The 16,450-nt window shown below is 43.1% G+C and overlaps 2 protein-coding genes across 2 annotated transcripts in view; both read right to left on the reverse strand.

The window, feature by feature from the left end:
- The window catches only part of sema4gb (sema domain, immunoglobulin domain (Ig), transmembrane domain (TM) and short cytoplasmic domain, (semaphorin) 4Gb), an 85,468-nt gene extending 75,916 nt beyond the window's left edge, over positions 1 to 9,552 (reverse strand). Inside the window, exons 1-2 of the mRNA XM_063221556.1 lie at positions 9,468 to 9,552; positions 1 to 303 (exon numbers count right to left, since the gene is read on the reverse strand). The exon at positions 1 to 303 is cut by the window's left edge and continues 2 nt beyond it. Coding sequence (XP_063077626.1) covers positions 1 to 161 — 161 coding nt within the window. The 5' untranslated portion in view covers positions 162 to 303; positions 9,468 to 9,552. The remainder of the gene's footprint in view (positions 304 to 9,467) is intronic.
- A 4,290-nt stretch (positions 9,553 to 13,842) lies between these two features.
- On the reverse strand, positions 13,843 to 15,537 carry LOC134467158 (uncharacterized). The gene is made up of 2 exons (XM_063221071.1): positions 15,445 to 15,537; positions 13,843 to 14,909 (listed from the first exon to the last, which is right to left on the reverse strand). Exon 2 carries the CDS (start codon positions 14,857 to 14,859, stop codon positions 13,963 to 13,965), a length of 897 nt encoding a protein of 298 aa, XP_063077141.1. The 5' UTR covers positions 14,860 to 14,909; positions 15,445 to 15,537; the 3' UTR covers positions 13,843 to 13,962.
- Between the last annotated feature and the right edge of the window lie 913 nt (positions 15,538 to 16,450).

Raw genomic sequence — 16,450 nt, forward strand, 5'->3', positions numbered from 1 at the left:
TCGATTGGGACTGTGATCCTGGGTGTAGGGTCCAGCGGGTAGGCGGGGCCAAAGGGGAACCCCAGCAGCATACAGGGGAGGCATCCCAGCAAAGCCAGCACTGGAACCGACACGGGGAACACCAGGCAAGGTGCTAAGCGGTGGTGGGTTCTGCGTTCCATATCCAAGGAACCCGAGGAACACCCCACACTAGCTGTCTGACTGGGTCTGCTTTGTTTTGCTTCCGCTGCTGAGGCTTGGTGGCTTGTTGAGTTTCCACGGATACCGGAATGGGCTGCTAGCGTGTCATCATTCAGGCTATGTCTGAGGAAACACAAGAAGAAGAAGAAGAAGAAGAAGAAGAAGAAGAAGAAGAAGAAGAAGAAGAAGAAGAAGAAGAAGAAGAAGAAAAAAGGTTTAAAAAGATGGAAAACACATTTTTGCCATTCACTTCAGTGAGTCACATGGATCAGGTGGATGAAATTATTCAGCACATTTATATACAAATAGCACTGGCAGAAGGAAAAATGCACACACACACACACACACACACACACACACACACACACACACACACACACACACACACACACACACACACACACACACACACACACACACACACACACACACACACACACACACACACACACACACTCTCCCTTACATTTACCCAAACAATTTAAATTGGTTTACTTTGCACAAATTATGGGTGAGGATTGGGACTTCCTTTTTTGCAGAACATCTCATTGGTTAATTAGAAACAGATAATAATAATGCCATGCCATCGTCCATCAGGGATTGTTTCTGCTGAAATGAAATGAAACAAATGACTAATGTTGTCATAATACACTGCGATGATTGATTTGCATAATGATCCCAAATTAAAGCAGCAATTACATACCAACCATTACACTCATTACAATCTGTTTTGGTTTTTGTCAGATTTTTGCCATGAAAAAGCTTGTTTGTTTTCTCAAGATCATTTGTTAGTGAGTACATACTGTACATGGCTATTAGCTACAGGCTTCTGAAATGATGTTTTGCATGAAACAAGGGCGATCAGCTCTTCTGAAACTCCTCTGACAACACATATAGATGTGGTTATTATTAGCTATTAGCCATGTGCCCATAAAATTGCGACATCTGATCACTAATCCAGAGATTAGGCATAATAGACTGCTCATGAACTCACGCTCAGGACTGGCATATTCATGCAGTCAAGAACAGCGTTACACATATGCACAAAGACACACAGACACAGACACGCACAGACACACAGACACACACATGCACACACGCACGCACACAGACACAGACACAGACACAGACACAGACACAGACACACACACACACACACACACACACACACACACACACACACACACACACACACACACACACACACACACACACACACACACACACACACACACTAACTAGGACATTTTAAATGCACACACACACACACACTCACAGAGACACACACACACAAACAAAGTACATGCATGTGTGCATATGCACACAGACATACAAGTCTGGCAAGGAAATAGGTCGTTGTTGCTAATGGACACATCCTCTCTTTTCTATACAGTAGCTCCTCAGATTAAACCCATTCTGTTATTCAACACCTGACCTGTGTATGAATACAGGAAGCAGCTGATGTATTGGGATAAAAGGAACTATAATGGATAGAGTACCTGCTTTCACGCCTTTATAAATAGTCATCATAACACTAACACACAGCACACACACACTGTACAGCATACAGTGTCACAGTGAGCCTCAGGCGCTTCTTCTTCTTTTTGTTCCATCACCCCCAGCCTGCCTTGTGTGGTGTTAAGGTAAACAGAAGCCTGTTTTCACACGTACGGACCGCGCGTATTGTATTGTGTGGCCTGATATAAGCAAAGTCGACATGGGGGGGACAAAGGGGTCAGATGTCTCTGGCCCAGGGAGAGGAGGGGGAGGGGTGCAGAATTGGGTCCTCATTACATTGAGTGGGAGGGCCTTTCAGAAGGCTTCTTTCCAGGCCCAGCCAAAGCTGCCAGCGGCCCTGTCTGCTGAAAGAGGCTTTGGTCAAACAAGGCATGTCACCGTGACGGAAAACTGGAAACTCCCCATGGAAAAGTAAACACTCCCTATCCTGCCCCAACACACACACGGGCACGCGCACACATACACACACACTTGCACGCACACTCGTACGTATGCACATGCACACACACACGGACACACACACATGCACGCACTCAAAAAACACAGACACACACACACACACACTCTCTCTCACACACACACAAACACAAACACGACCCCCCCCACACACACACACACACAAACACACACACACACACACACACACACACACACACACACACACACACACACACACACAAACACACACACACACACACACACACACACACCTTCCCCACAACATCCCCTGTGGCCGTGAGGGAGATAGGCAGGGAGGGTGAGCAGTGGGGAAGGATGACATTGGCAATGGAGGACAGACTGCTTGGTATCACTTGATATTTTAACTAAAGCCTCTTACTGCTTTTCTGTGCCTTAAGACTCACAGTAATGTCGAATTTTGAGATTTTCCAGCAAACTGTGAGTTGGACATTGGGCGTTCTCATCTGAATCAATAGTCCACAAAGGTAGGAAAGGTGTGCAGATGACATTGAGAATTGAGGACAGTCTGCTTAATGTTTTGATACTTTGAGACCCGGCCCTTATTACCGTATTAATGTGCTATAGCTGTAATGCCAACGTCCACGTTGCTTGGTGTTACAGTAAAGAAGGTGGCACAGAATAGAAACAGTGTGTAAGCTTAAAGGACCAGTTCAGTCAATTTCAATATGCTCACACTACCCTGGACTTGTCAGTATCCGTTGATGCCACATTTTTCGGCTATGTCCTATCCTAGATATGAGCTATTCTAATGGGGGCAGTGTTTGTTTACATTTAAAAAAAAATGAACATAGGCCTACTCCAAATATTTTCCCAAAAGGTACCACTGTTTGTTAGTTGTCTGCTGATGTTGTATAACTTTTCGGATGTTTTTGGGAATAAATAAAAATGTTTTTTTGAAATGTAAACAAAGCGCTGCCCCCATTACAATGACCAAGATCTCGGAAAAGGCTGAAGAAGAAGAAAAAAAAAAAACCTCAGGTACACGACAAGTCCAGGGTAGTGTGAGCATTGCAACTGCATGTTGAAATTGACTGAACTGGTCCTTTAATGTCACAGTAGCTGTAGTGCTCTATATTGAATTCATTTCTAAGCAGCAGGATGATGCTACTCTTGTGCATCATGAGGCTTCTGTCTTGATGTGTAGGCCTACATGGCATCAGGAGGAAACCAATCCTCAGCAACTGTGCGTATCTCAATAGCTGTGTGTAGCCTTACGTAGGGAAGACGGAAGTCATTGGAGCATCTTCAGATGGGGGAAGGATTTGTATTTATTTTTACTTATTCATTTCTCTTATATTTTACCAGGGTAGTCACATTGAGGCAAAAAAGTGAGCCCTAGTAATTTTCTGCTTCATCTTGACACTGAGGAAGACATATTCACGTCCAAACGTAAGTTTTGTCACTACTCCCAATAAAGCAGAAAATGACTTTCAGCATCTGATGATGCTCCGGTGACTTTCTTCCCTACTTGATCTTACTGTAGTCCTCTACCATGGTGCATCAGATCGTGAAGTAGGCCTAGAGGAGCGAGGAGGATATATGAAGCCCCATGTACGCCAAGCGCGAACTACGCAACCTGCACGGCGGAAGTCATTATTTCTCTATGGAGGGAAGGCGAATAAAGCTACCAGAGCGAATTCGCCAGGAGCGAAGTGAACTGAGCGACCAAAGCAAATTTTGACGATTAAACTCGCTAATCTTAAGCGAATTCGCTATGACGCGGTTCGGCGAAAACCAATTGGAACGTTCATATCAACAAATGTCCCAGGCTGCCAAGACAGAGCCATTATGTGATTAGCTGAATCAAACATGTCAATGCCGTGTCCAGAGCGAATAAAGCGAAACTTCTTCAACCACCCAAGCTACCTGGGTCGCGTAGGTAGCGCCTGGTGTACACGGGGCATTACTCTTCTAGCTGCGTGTCAGCCTCTTAGAAGTTTCCTCTCTACTGTAAAGAGCCTCTGACTTTGTTCTGCACCGTGTTTTCTTGACGACACAATAATGGTTGCTCGAGACACATTGGAAGCCTAATGGAAGTTGGGTGGTACTGTTTGTGCATGAAACGGGACAAATATAAGTGGCTCCTAGTGTGCAGTATAGATTACCGGTGAGGCCAGCCCCTGGAGGCTTATTAAACCATGGGGACACAGAGAGAGAGAGAAAGAGAGAGAGAGAGAGAGAGAGAGAGAGAGAGAGAGAGAGAGGCGTTCAGAGGACTCTTGGTGTTGTAGGGTGTTTTAGGGATAGATACACTATATTACCAGAAAACGGGGTCCTAATGCTGGCACATTAAGGAGGACCATTTATCTGTGTCGACAGATTCGGTGTTTTGCCTATATACACCTACAGTGTATCGCCAATCCCAGGTCAGTGGAACACACACACACACACACTTTCTCTGAAGTACTCTCTCTTGCACTCTTTCGCACTATCTCTCTCTCTTTCTTTGTCTCTCTCTCCCCTTCTCTCCCTCTCTCCCTCTCTCTCTCTCACACACACACACACACACACACACACACACACACACACACACACACACACACACACACACACACACACACACTCTCTCTCTCTCTCTCACATCCCAGCTCGTGGCCTATGGAAAAATGTCCTCACAACTGATGACAACGCGCCAACAAGACAACAACTTGTCATAAACACACACACACACACACACACACACACACACACACACACACACACACACACACACACACACACACACACACACACACACACACACACACACACACACACAGACACTCTCCCTCTCTCTCTCTCTCTCCCCCCCCTCTCTCTCTCTGACGTGCGGACCATAATTCCAGTGAAGCCAGTCAACCCATCTGTTGTGTTCAGGCCCTATTGGGGATGCGAGACAACCAGCCAGCCTGACACCCTTGCAGATGGCTGGCCACAACACACACGCGCGCGCGCACACAGACACACACACACACACACACACACACACACACACACACACACACACACACACACACACACACACACACACACACACACACACACACACACACACACACACACACAAACAAAACACAAAGTGCAGAGAGCCAAGGACAACAAACATGCGCTGTTGGTGCGCGAGGGTTGTTGCTGGGGCCATCTCCATGTGCGTAAGTTAGTAGCTAATTTTACTCATATAAGCCTCAAGAGTCTCCAGATGTGACAAACAAACACACTAATGTTGGTGGGAGGATTATTACTCACTGCATCATAACTGAGAACATGGGAGTATCCGGAGTCTTGGTGATGATAAGTATGAAACATGCCACACTCTTGTACACACACAAACACATACTATACCCACACACAGAGGCGCAGACATGTATACATGCGCATGCACACACGCACATGCGCACATGTACACACGCACACGCACAGGCACACACACACACACACACACACACACACACACACACACACACACACACACACACACAAACACACACGCACACACACACACACAGTTCCAACTTCACAGAGTGCCACTCTGGTGATGCTTAACTGTACACACTGCCCAATCCTGATATCCTGTCAATTGCCAACTGTAGGACACACACACTCACTCTCTCTCTCTCTCTCTCTCTCTCTCTCTCTCTCTCTCTCTCTCTCTCTCTCTCTCTCTCTCTCTCTCTCTCTCTCTCTCTCTCTCTCTCTCTCTCTCTCTCTGAGTAATACATATACAACTTACTGAAGCAAAGAGTACAAGCACTAAAGTCCACTCTCTGCTCTGGTCCTCTGCACACCATATCAAGACACAATTAACTTGGCTGTCAGATTAAATAGAGGCCGTGGCATGACATGGCTGGCCAAGGATATCTTGCGCTTAAGGGCATTGAGGACTCGACTCCCAACATGGCATCAAGCCTGCCTGGGGTGGGCAGAGTGTGGTGAGGACAGGGCCCCTGACATATTTTTACTGAGCCCTGGACAAGTTCGTCTGAAAGGGCCCCATCTCTCTCAATATGCATTTACCAGGCCCAGGAGCGAGCCGTCTGAGAGGGCCACCCTCTCAATACATAAGCTTACAATGTAATAGGATGTCACCCCCACCCTTGTCTCTGGGCCCAGGGAAACAGACCTGTTTGTTCCCCCCCTGTCGGCAGAATTGAGTGAGGACGGAGCGTGACATTGGATGAAGAGGGGTGGAAGTGGGAGTGGGGAATGAGGAGTCAGACGACCCGGCAACACCACCACTGAAATCAAAGACTCTGTAAATAAAATTACATTGTGGGTCTTGTTCAAGTTACTTTGCCCCCAGTGCAGTGCAAGTCTAAAAATATGAAGTTTGCTCATATGACTAAAGAGTATTTTATGTCAAATCGGTCCTGATGGAATCTAAAAATCTGATGTAAATATGCTATCCTCCGGAGCAGGTCATCTTTTGAATCAGGAATGAATTATTTAGGCCTACATACATGGCCACAGTGTTTCTTTTAAATAAACCAAAACAACAAAGGTAACAAACATTGTTTAACTACACCGTTCCAGTGGATCACTGTTATAGTCACTGAAAAAAAAACTTTTCTACCATAGTGCGACATCACTCTGACAGTGCACAGGGCCTTTAGCAATACATTGCAGCTTAGTCATTGCAATTCTGGCTAATTTATAACAGGCACCATGTCTTACAGGGTTAAAGAAGTGTCAATGTCCTCCGGAGTTACCATGTGCAGGGCCTCTGACAGCTTTTGCTGGGCCCGGGACAAAATCATCTGAAAGGGCCTCCTACCCAATACTGTACATATAATGTAATGGGAACCATTCGTCTGGATAGCATCATCCACTGCTCAGTGGCAGCCACATCTTCCTGGCTGAAACGTTCCTTCGGCTAGCAGCCATATCAACAGCAGGCCGCTAACCGCATACTATTAACCATCTGCGGCAAAAATCAGATATACAATACATTATGCGGGACTTTTCATTAGTGTTCCATAGTTATTCAGTTCGTCAGAAAAAAATAACTTTTCCTCGATGTTGCATCTGTCTAGAATGATTTGTCCTTGACGTGCGCCAACACCAGAACCAAAACATGAAAGAGTTAATCTTGCAGAGGCCTAGAAAAAACCCTTTGCAATATGTAATGCGTGTTGTTGTTATGGCATGATTCTCTGACAAAGAGGTCTTTGGTGATTTGTCTGGACGTCATGTGATGATGTGGAAGCAAAGTCCCCAAGCATTGATCTGCAATGTTCAAACAAGGGGACTGGGGAGCGTGGCAGGGACTCTCAACTCTCATCAACAAATTCATCTGTAGTCTGCCCATTACACAACCCCCCCCCCCCCCCCCCCGCCTCTTTCTCTCTCTCGTGCGCGTCTTTACTCTCTCTCTCTTTCTCTATAGCATTCTTTCTCCTGCTCTCACCTTCTCTTTCCATATCCCTACCCCCTCATTCCTTTACTCTCTTCTCCATCATTCTCTTCCCCCTGTTCTCTCTCTCCCTCTCTGCCCTCTCTCAGTCATTCTTACCGTCCTCTCTCTTCCTCTGCCCTTCCTCTACTCTCTCTCTCTCTCTCTCTCTCTCTCTCTCTCTCTCTCTCTCTCTCTCTGTGCCCTTTCTCCCCCTGCCCTGAGCAGCAACCTTGAGAGCTGTTTTCATATGCATCAGCCAACGTCATGGTGCTTCAACCCTCAAAAGCATTCTCAGGGTTAAAGTGCCCCATCATGACGCTATTCATCACATCATTGTAGAAGTATAGAGCCACCAGCTCTAGTGTACAGCCTCTGATGGTGTAGGCTATGTCATTACTGTAAGCCAGGTGATACAATGGAATAAACATTCATTTTGGATAATATATCAATCGCCCTATATGAAATAAGGACACACCAACTTACCTGGAAACAAAACTGTGCTTTTAAACTGTGCTGTCTATAGTTATTGACTTCATACGCCGCCAGCTAACTCACCAACTTCTATTATGGTACAGTATCTGTCTCCAGAGTCCATTCCTGCATTTTTCTGCACTCTGCATAGTCAAACTGCATAGTCAAAATAAAGTGCCTAAGAAAAAAATACAGCTAAATCGATCCGTCTTGTTGATGAATGACAGTGTGACTGTTGCCTTGACAATGACCTTGATGACAGAGACGTTTTTAGTGAATAAACATGCAATGTATTCACCCTGTGTCCCCTCACCAAGTATTTGTGGATAGTCAGTGAAAAAAACCCAGCAAAAAGGAGAATAATTTCGCAAACCACTCAATAATATTAATCTATCACTAAATATCCTACTGGCTTTGTCACTTGAGATAGTTGAATTTAAGTCGTTATCAAACTTGCTCATTCATTCTGTCAACCCTATAACCTGCCAAGCCAATGTCATGCCTTGCTTTCTACCACGGTCCAAGGACACATACGCTCAGTGATAATAAACATCATCAAGGAAACTGTTCTAGCAAGTCATTTCCAGTCTATTTAGTTTCCCCTATAACCACAGCATCTATCCCGTTGACATGTCAACTTCTGTCGACGCGTAAACAATGGTCTCCAAAGGTGCTGACACGTCTCGCACCTGCGGCGCGCACTCATGCTGCTACTGTTGTCTTCATGGAATGATGACAAATTTGTGTAGAGGGGGGAAATATACTCTGGACACAGATACAGACAAGACAAAGCCTACAACACAATACAACACAACGAACACACCACACGGTTTAACGCACTACAACACCTATGACCCCCATGGGTATCCTATCCAGCACTGCAGTACCGAGGTGAATTTCAATTACACTGAAATTACCCAGACAATATGTTGCGATAAAGTATAGCTAACTCACGCAAAACACAACTGCTTACTTTCCAATTCCATTATGCCACACACATGCCACAATGGCAGTACCTAATGCTATCATTAGACTTCTATGACAATGTCCAAGTGAGACGTTTCAAATGCATCATGCCATACAGCACACCATACAGCCACGATTCTACTTTACCCTGGCAAGTTTGGTAGAGATGCTCCTATTGGCGATGGTCATTCTGCGATCGTATATAGGCTATAGTGCAACTTTGACAACAGTTCCGGCATTTGCTGCTTTTGGACTTATCAATAGAGCACTGCGGCATTTTAAAGGACAGACCGGCAAAGATTCAAGTCACCAACAGCAATGTCTTCAGCAGCAGGACCCACAGAATGTTGTGTCCTATACCATACTGTCTGTGGTCAAAATTCACACACTGCATCCTGCTATAATCGTTCGGGGCAGCAGTGACTTCCAAACTTGATGAGGCTAATTAGAATAGATGTTTCAACGTGCATAGAGTACTTACCGATGTAGCGCTTGGTGCAATCTTTGTGAAGAATCCCTTTACGCATCTACAAAATTCGTTGCTGATGAAACGGGACAGCAGTAATCCGCCCTTGGTGCGCAGCTGGACCAAGCTGCCGCATGCACACATGCACATGCGACCAGAGGAATGGAGGACCGTCCCAGGTGTTACAGCCACGCCCCCAGCACGTTAATAACCAATCTCTCTCTCTCTCTCTCTCTCTCTCTCTCTCTCTCTCTCTCTCTCTCTCTCTCTCTCTCTCTCTCTCTCTCTCTCTCTCTCTCTCTCTCTCGTGAATGTACGAGTTCTTTTCTTTGTTTTCTTTTCTTAAACAATATCTGAAAGAGTTTTGGGCTGAACAGCTTCTTGAATCCTTGGTCCTCCATCTGTAGGACATCTGGTATTACACAGCCATGATGAGCTCATCACACAATTAGTAGTATTATCACATTATTATTGTTATCATTATTATTATTATTATTATTATTATTATTATTATTATTATTATTATTATTATTAGCCCATTATTTCGAAGTAGAAGAGTAGGCCTAGGCCGCGTAGTAGCATCTCCCTATTTCATAATATTTAATGATTTCATTTACAATTACTTTAATTTGGTTAATACAAAGCGGATTCCAAAAAAGTTGGGACACTTTGTATTTTGTGAATAAAATCAAAATGCTGGCATTTTCAAAACATCTAATATGTTAATAAGGTAGAGCATTATGTAGGCCTACAGACAACATATCAGTTGTTAAAGTCGAGCAGAATGATTGTTTTGAGGTAATTATGTGATCATTTAAAATTTGACCCATGCAACAAATCTCAAAAAAGTTGGGACAGGGCCAAAACATGTTGTAATAGTTGGATAATTCTAAAAATTACACAAGGAAGAATATTTTAAAAGGAACTATATTGACTGCCAACATGAATGCACAAATAAAATACCATCACATAGAGGCTGTGGCACTCAGCAGCGAAGATTTTGAGGGACTAATTACTTATCTATTACACAGAAAGATTGAATTATCAAAATTGCAGGCATATAAGGCCTATTTCTGTAATGTAGAGTTCTGTGTAATCATTGCACGAGTTATGAGATCATGACATACTCGTGGTAAATAAGCAAACTATGACACTCCAACAATGACAGCTCTCGAAAAAATGACCATAAACACAACACTTGATTAATGCACATGATGCAGATATTAAACAGTGTTGTGTGCGGAAAGGCTCATTCTATGGACCTAGTAGACACGTGAAACTGTCCTCTGATTACAGAATGGAAAATATTGAATCCTTTTTGAAAATTATGGAGTCATGCACCCTCCAGGTTATATAGAAAATGAATACTTCAACTTGATTTAGTGGTCAATCTGAAAGACAGCATATATGATGGTAAGGGGGTGCAGAGGTGACTTGGTTAGGGTCTTCTTACTCATGTAGAGCATTACAATGAATGTTTAATGATACATACAGACTTTAAACAGCAAACATAGCTACCAAGGCATTATATTTTGGAGCACCACCTTTAGATATTGCCCCATAATGGTGGCAAATTTCAATCTCTACTATGTTCCAACAGTGTGGTTCCATCATAGGAGTAAACAGGTCACAACATTGTTTTCTTGCAGTCAGGTTATGCCACATATTAAGCATAACAAAAAGGTAAACAAGTTAAAGAACACACCTATCAGTTGAGCTGCTGAAATCATGTCTCACATATCAAAATATCTAATTTTTGAATAAAATCATGCCAACAGTCAAAGTATTTAACTGTTCAGTCTCATCCATTGTGTTGTGTTTAGTCTTATCCAATATAAAAAGCATTTTATTGGCCCTGTCCCAACTTTTTGGGATTTGTTGCAAGGGTGAAATTTTAAATGATCACATAATTACCTCAAAGCAATAATTCTGCTCGACTTTAACAACTGATATGTTGTGTGTACATAATGCTCTACTTTATTAACATATTAGATGTTTTGAAAATGCCAGCATTTTGATTTCATTCACATAATACAAAGTGTCCCAACTTTTTTGGAATCCGCTTTGTATTTAGAAAAGGTCATCTGCAAGAGAGGTCGATGAGCTTAGGTCAGGGAAACGTTTGAGTATTTGTGCTTCAACTGCAACTTGTGCGCTTGGCGCTCTATCTTCTGGCATACAAAGGAAATGCAGCACCATGTGCCACCAGAACCTGATAAGCATTTCAGCAGTAGTTATCAAAGAAGTGGCAGGTGTTACGGCCATTCTGTCGCCATCAGGCCATTCTGACTGATTCGAGTCCTTGAGCTGCGTGAGATCAAGGAAGTGACTTAGGAAATTGGCTGCTGTGCTAACCCTAGGCCTACTTACCTTGAGTGTGGATTGTGGGTGCATGAATGTAAGTAGGCTATAGTGTAATTTTTGTTGTCTGACTATATTCAGCTTTGCATTAGTTATTATACTATTACACATATGTAGTAACTATAGGCTCACAATGAATAATTTTATACGCACCAATAAAATTCCGCAAATACTGCTGTAGTCTATTTCACTGCAAGGTGAACCAGAGAAGCTAGTTCAGCTACAGATTCCGTGCCATCCCATGCAAGACAGACAGGCTACGGAGGTCCTTCGTCCCCAGGGCCATCCAGCTGTTCAACACCACACAGAAGGACTCCCAGAGAGAGATTATCATTGGAGACTGGACTGCAGTATCAACCATCCCACACTAGCACATTCTTCTGCACTCTTTTTCCTATGTGGAGGTTGCTGACATCATGCCAAGTCCACCCCTCAACACCCGTGAACTCTTTTTGACTGCTGTCATCCAGACAACCAGCACTACAACTCTGCTTCAGCCGGGTTTTTTTATTGCACTGACTGTTTTTCACAGTAAACAGTACTCTTGTACCACTGTGTGTGTGTGTGTGTGTGTGTGTGTGTGTGTGTGTGTGTGTGTGTGTGTGTGTGTGTGTGTGTGTGTGTGTGTGTGTGTGTGTGTGTAGTGTGTGTGTGTGTGTGTGAGGGGAGTAGAGAGATCTGATATGTGAATATATGTATGGTGGATATATGTGCAATGTTGAGTGTGATGTCTTTGTGTTTTCTTCTGTATTTATGTATGTATGCTACTCGACACCTTAATTTCCCTTGGGATCAATAAATGATACTCTACTCTACTACAACCCCGTTGCGGGGTTGGTTGTCACACCCTATGGGGTTGGTTGTCACAATATTATTCTAATGGGGGGAAATGGAAAATTTTAACATTGAATAAAAATGATACAACATTTCTAATTTAAATGAAATGTGAATCTAAACCTCGCTCATGCATACTGAATCACCACAAATCCTGGATCATTGCCCTCTTGGAACAGTATGAAGTGTACAGTAGGATGGCTGGTAGGGTGACCTGATGATCTTTTCTGCTGTCCTCACCACCCTCTGTAGCGCCTTTTTGTCCTCAGGACATAATTTGAGCAATATCACCACCCTGTGGTTATAATGGGTTAGCGCGAAGAGGCCGTAAGACTTGAAGCAGGTCAAGTACCCTGCAACCTAAAAAAGGAGAGGATTTTGTACTTTTTAACAGCACAATGGCCTACTCGAGTCATTTAAGTTGCGAAATTTTAGTTTGCGCGTCAGTTACAAAATCTTTACATTACAAAACATGCGACAACATGTAGGGAAATCCATGTGTCCATCTGATGTGGCCACATTTTTTTTTATGTGAGTAGGCCTAGCCTTCACAAGCAAGAATAGTGTAGGCTATTTAAAAGCTAAACCGAAATACACTGTGTAACATTAGTTAAGTTGTACGTTAAATCTTGGCTACTGTTATTTTTGAAGACAGTCCTGACTCAAAATAGAAACCTCGAAACCATGAGATACTCTTTCTGGTGGTGGTGTCCCCGGCCCTAATTCGGCTATGTCTAATGTTTTACCATGGCCTTTATGTGACTCACTAAAGAAAAGCATCTCACTTTGCCTCGTCTACTTGTTCACCTGTGAGCTTAGCTGTGGTGACTGAGTTTGCCTATAGGCGTTACTGTATGTTTGTAAACGTAACATAAACTAATTGTACATAGGTGAAAAACCTGGACTGACAGACAAAAAAATCCTGCTTAGATTTTCATTCTGCCTGTGCTCTCAACACAGGTGACAAATTGGTCAATAATACCCTTGTTATTTATGTGTTATTCATTAGTTATACTCCTTTCTCCTATGTTCTAGATTGTGGTGATATTTCATAACATTTTTAGATTAATTACCAGATGGATAGCCACCCAAGATAATATCACAGCCTACCTCAAATATTTCACACTGGTAATAGTTCTTCTAATGTTCTTCTATATGACACACGACAGCTGAAATAAATGACATGAAAAAGCTATTGAAGAAAATACATGAACTTTAATTGGAAATGTTTATCAATAATCATTGCAGGGACGTAGTGTAGATGGATGATTGTCAATTAAATGTAACCTGTGACCATGATGTAAGATGGCAGTCATCAGTCACCAAAGAGCCAGATAATTGGCAAAGCGAAAAAGGCCACGGCCAAGATCAGATGAATGAGCTCGTTTCTGCAGCCTTTCAAATCAATGAGCTGGTCTTTCTCGTGACCGCGTTGGCGGGCGACCCTAGCCCATGCCCTTCGCTTGGCCTCTTCTATGTCGTTCTCCATTTGCCTTGGCATCTCCCTTCGCCTGACCGCCATCTCCCTTTGCTTGACCTCTTCCAAATCTTTCCGGATTTGCGCCTTCATCATGCCAAAAAGTAGATTGTGCCATTTTTTCCTGTTCCTTTCTCTGTTACGCCTGGTCCACGAGTCACCGCTGATGACCTCCTTGGATGTCAGGGGCCTAGTGTGTTCTTCCTGGCTGGGAGGGAGGGAGCTGAAGATCTGCAGAGCCGCCTCCTTCGCCTTGCGGCTCCTTTGGATGTTTCTGATGGTCTCCTGTCTGGCCTCTTCCTTTGCTTGCTGGCACCGGTAGGCCTCCAGGCAGGCTCTCTCCCTCCTCTGGGCTTCCTCTCTGCATATCGCCCTCTCTTCTGTGCTCATATGCACACCCAATTTGCTGTCCATGTCGGGTTGGGCCTTGAAGCGGCGGTTAATCCACCGTACCAGGGCCCTTGTCTTCTTTTTCTGTTTTTCTGTTTTTTGGCCATTATGCTGAGAGTTTTTTGTCTTGATTCCTGAGTCCTTGTCGCTGGTTTTGTTTGTCCACCTCTTGAAGCCCTTGGTGGCAGCAGGTTTGCCCTCCCCTTGCCCCTCCTCATCCACCTCTGGCTTCCGAGCGCAGCAAAGAAGGCACGCCATGAAATATACTCTCCATACTGGTCCCTTGCCATCCCTCTTCCGAGGCTTCGGACCATCCTCCTCTTCTCTTCCTCCTTCTCCCTCCATCACGGGCTTCCCAGCCCACGCCTATATTCTCTCTTCAACTTCACACCAATCTGGATAAAACATGCAGCACAAAGAGATAACTTAATCAGATGGAGAAATTACAGAAAAGTTAGTTTAACCTTAATCTTGGGACCACCATGATCTTATTAATAAGGAATTAGAAATAGGCTTTAATACTATCTTCTTGCTGTTCGTAATCATAACATTGTAAATACCCTGTTCTGTAGTGGACCTCAGCAAAATCATATAAGTTTAGCCTATAGCCTACACTTGGGTCTACTGATATATAGAACGATATAGCCTAGAACAATAGCTTATTAAACTTAAACTTCAGAGCAGGTGTGTCAATGAGAGAATGTGCATGTGTGCATGCATGGTGTGTATTTGAAAACACTTTGACTCAACATTGTGATAAATGGCCTTAGCTAGGCCTATTTTTATTGATTTTTGATTAAACTCGAAGGTCATGTCAACAGCCTTTTAACAAAACGATGTCTAGGCTACTCGAAGTTTACAATGAATAGCAAAATGTATTAAATATTACAATGTAGGCCTATGTTATTTTAAAATAATATGCCATCTTACCTCAATATAAAGTTGCCGTCGCTCTCCAACAAGTGTCTGTAGAATGAATCTGTAAGGTTGCAGGTTTTGCAGAACGTTGCTGACAGATCTAAACTGTCTCTGTGACAGGTTCAGTGACGTCACAATTGTTCGTAGACCATAATTCTGGCGCATAATCAAACCTTATTGAAGCAGAGACGTTCTGAAGATAAAGAGCTAAGAACATCTGCTTATTGCTCACTGAGCTGGTGCTATTCAGAGAACACCACTCAAATTATTATATTTTTAGAGTTATCACTGTAATTTTTGCTATTTATTAATTTATTTAAGCTATACCTATTTACCTATTTAAGCCTATATGAATGTGGGCTATTCATTTACAAACGTTAATCGAACATGAAGGCAGATAGCCTAAACAAAGCTGCAAGTGTAGCCTAATCAATGAAATATGAAACTAAACTACACTAAATTAATCCCATAGGCCTATGTATAAAATAATGAATTATAGGCCTATTTTAAAAAATCCTTAAGTTTCATTGCTTCCCTTTTACATTGTAAAATGTAAATGTACATTCATTAAAAATCATAAATCCATAGGCCTAAATGTTAATACATAAGTTCACTAAATGTAAAACACAAAGCCAACTAGATCCTCAATCATTGAAACAAGCAAACATAGCCAACAGTGCACAGGACAAATACCTTTATTAAAACCCATAAGAACTAACAACTTCAGGTTACAACCAACCCCGAAAAAATTGACAATTCCTACACCCACTGACATGTTTAGCTATTTTGGAGGCTTGCGTCCACATGCAGGCCTAGTAGCCTATTAGGCCTAGCCTACCCTAGCTCTAAGAATAACCAATTTGTATCTTTCCCTTTATAGCCTACACTTAAATGGCAATATCTTGACTTCAACTTATTGTCATGACTCATAAGAAAAACAATGGAGTCCTCAAAAGTTGGTTTTACATGTGAAAAAAAATCACTTTACGTTGTCTCACCCCAAAGTGATGCTGCTTTC

Source organism: Engraulis encrasicolus, chromosome 17, assembly GCF_034702125.1.
Source record: "Engraulis encrasicolus isolate BLACKSEA-1 chromosome 17, IST_EnEncr_1.0, whole genome shotgun sequence".
Lineage (NCBI taxonomy): Eukaryota > Metazoa > Chordata > Actinopteri > Clupeiformes > Engraulidae > Engraulis > Engraulis encrasicolus.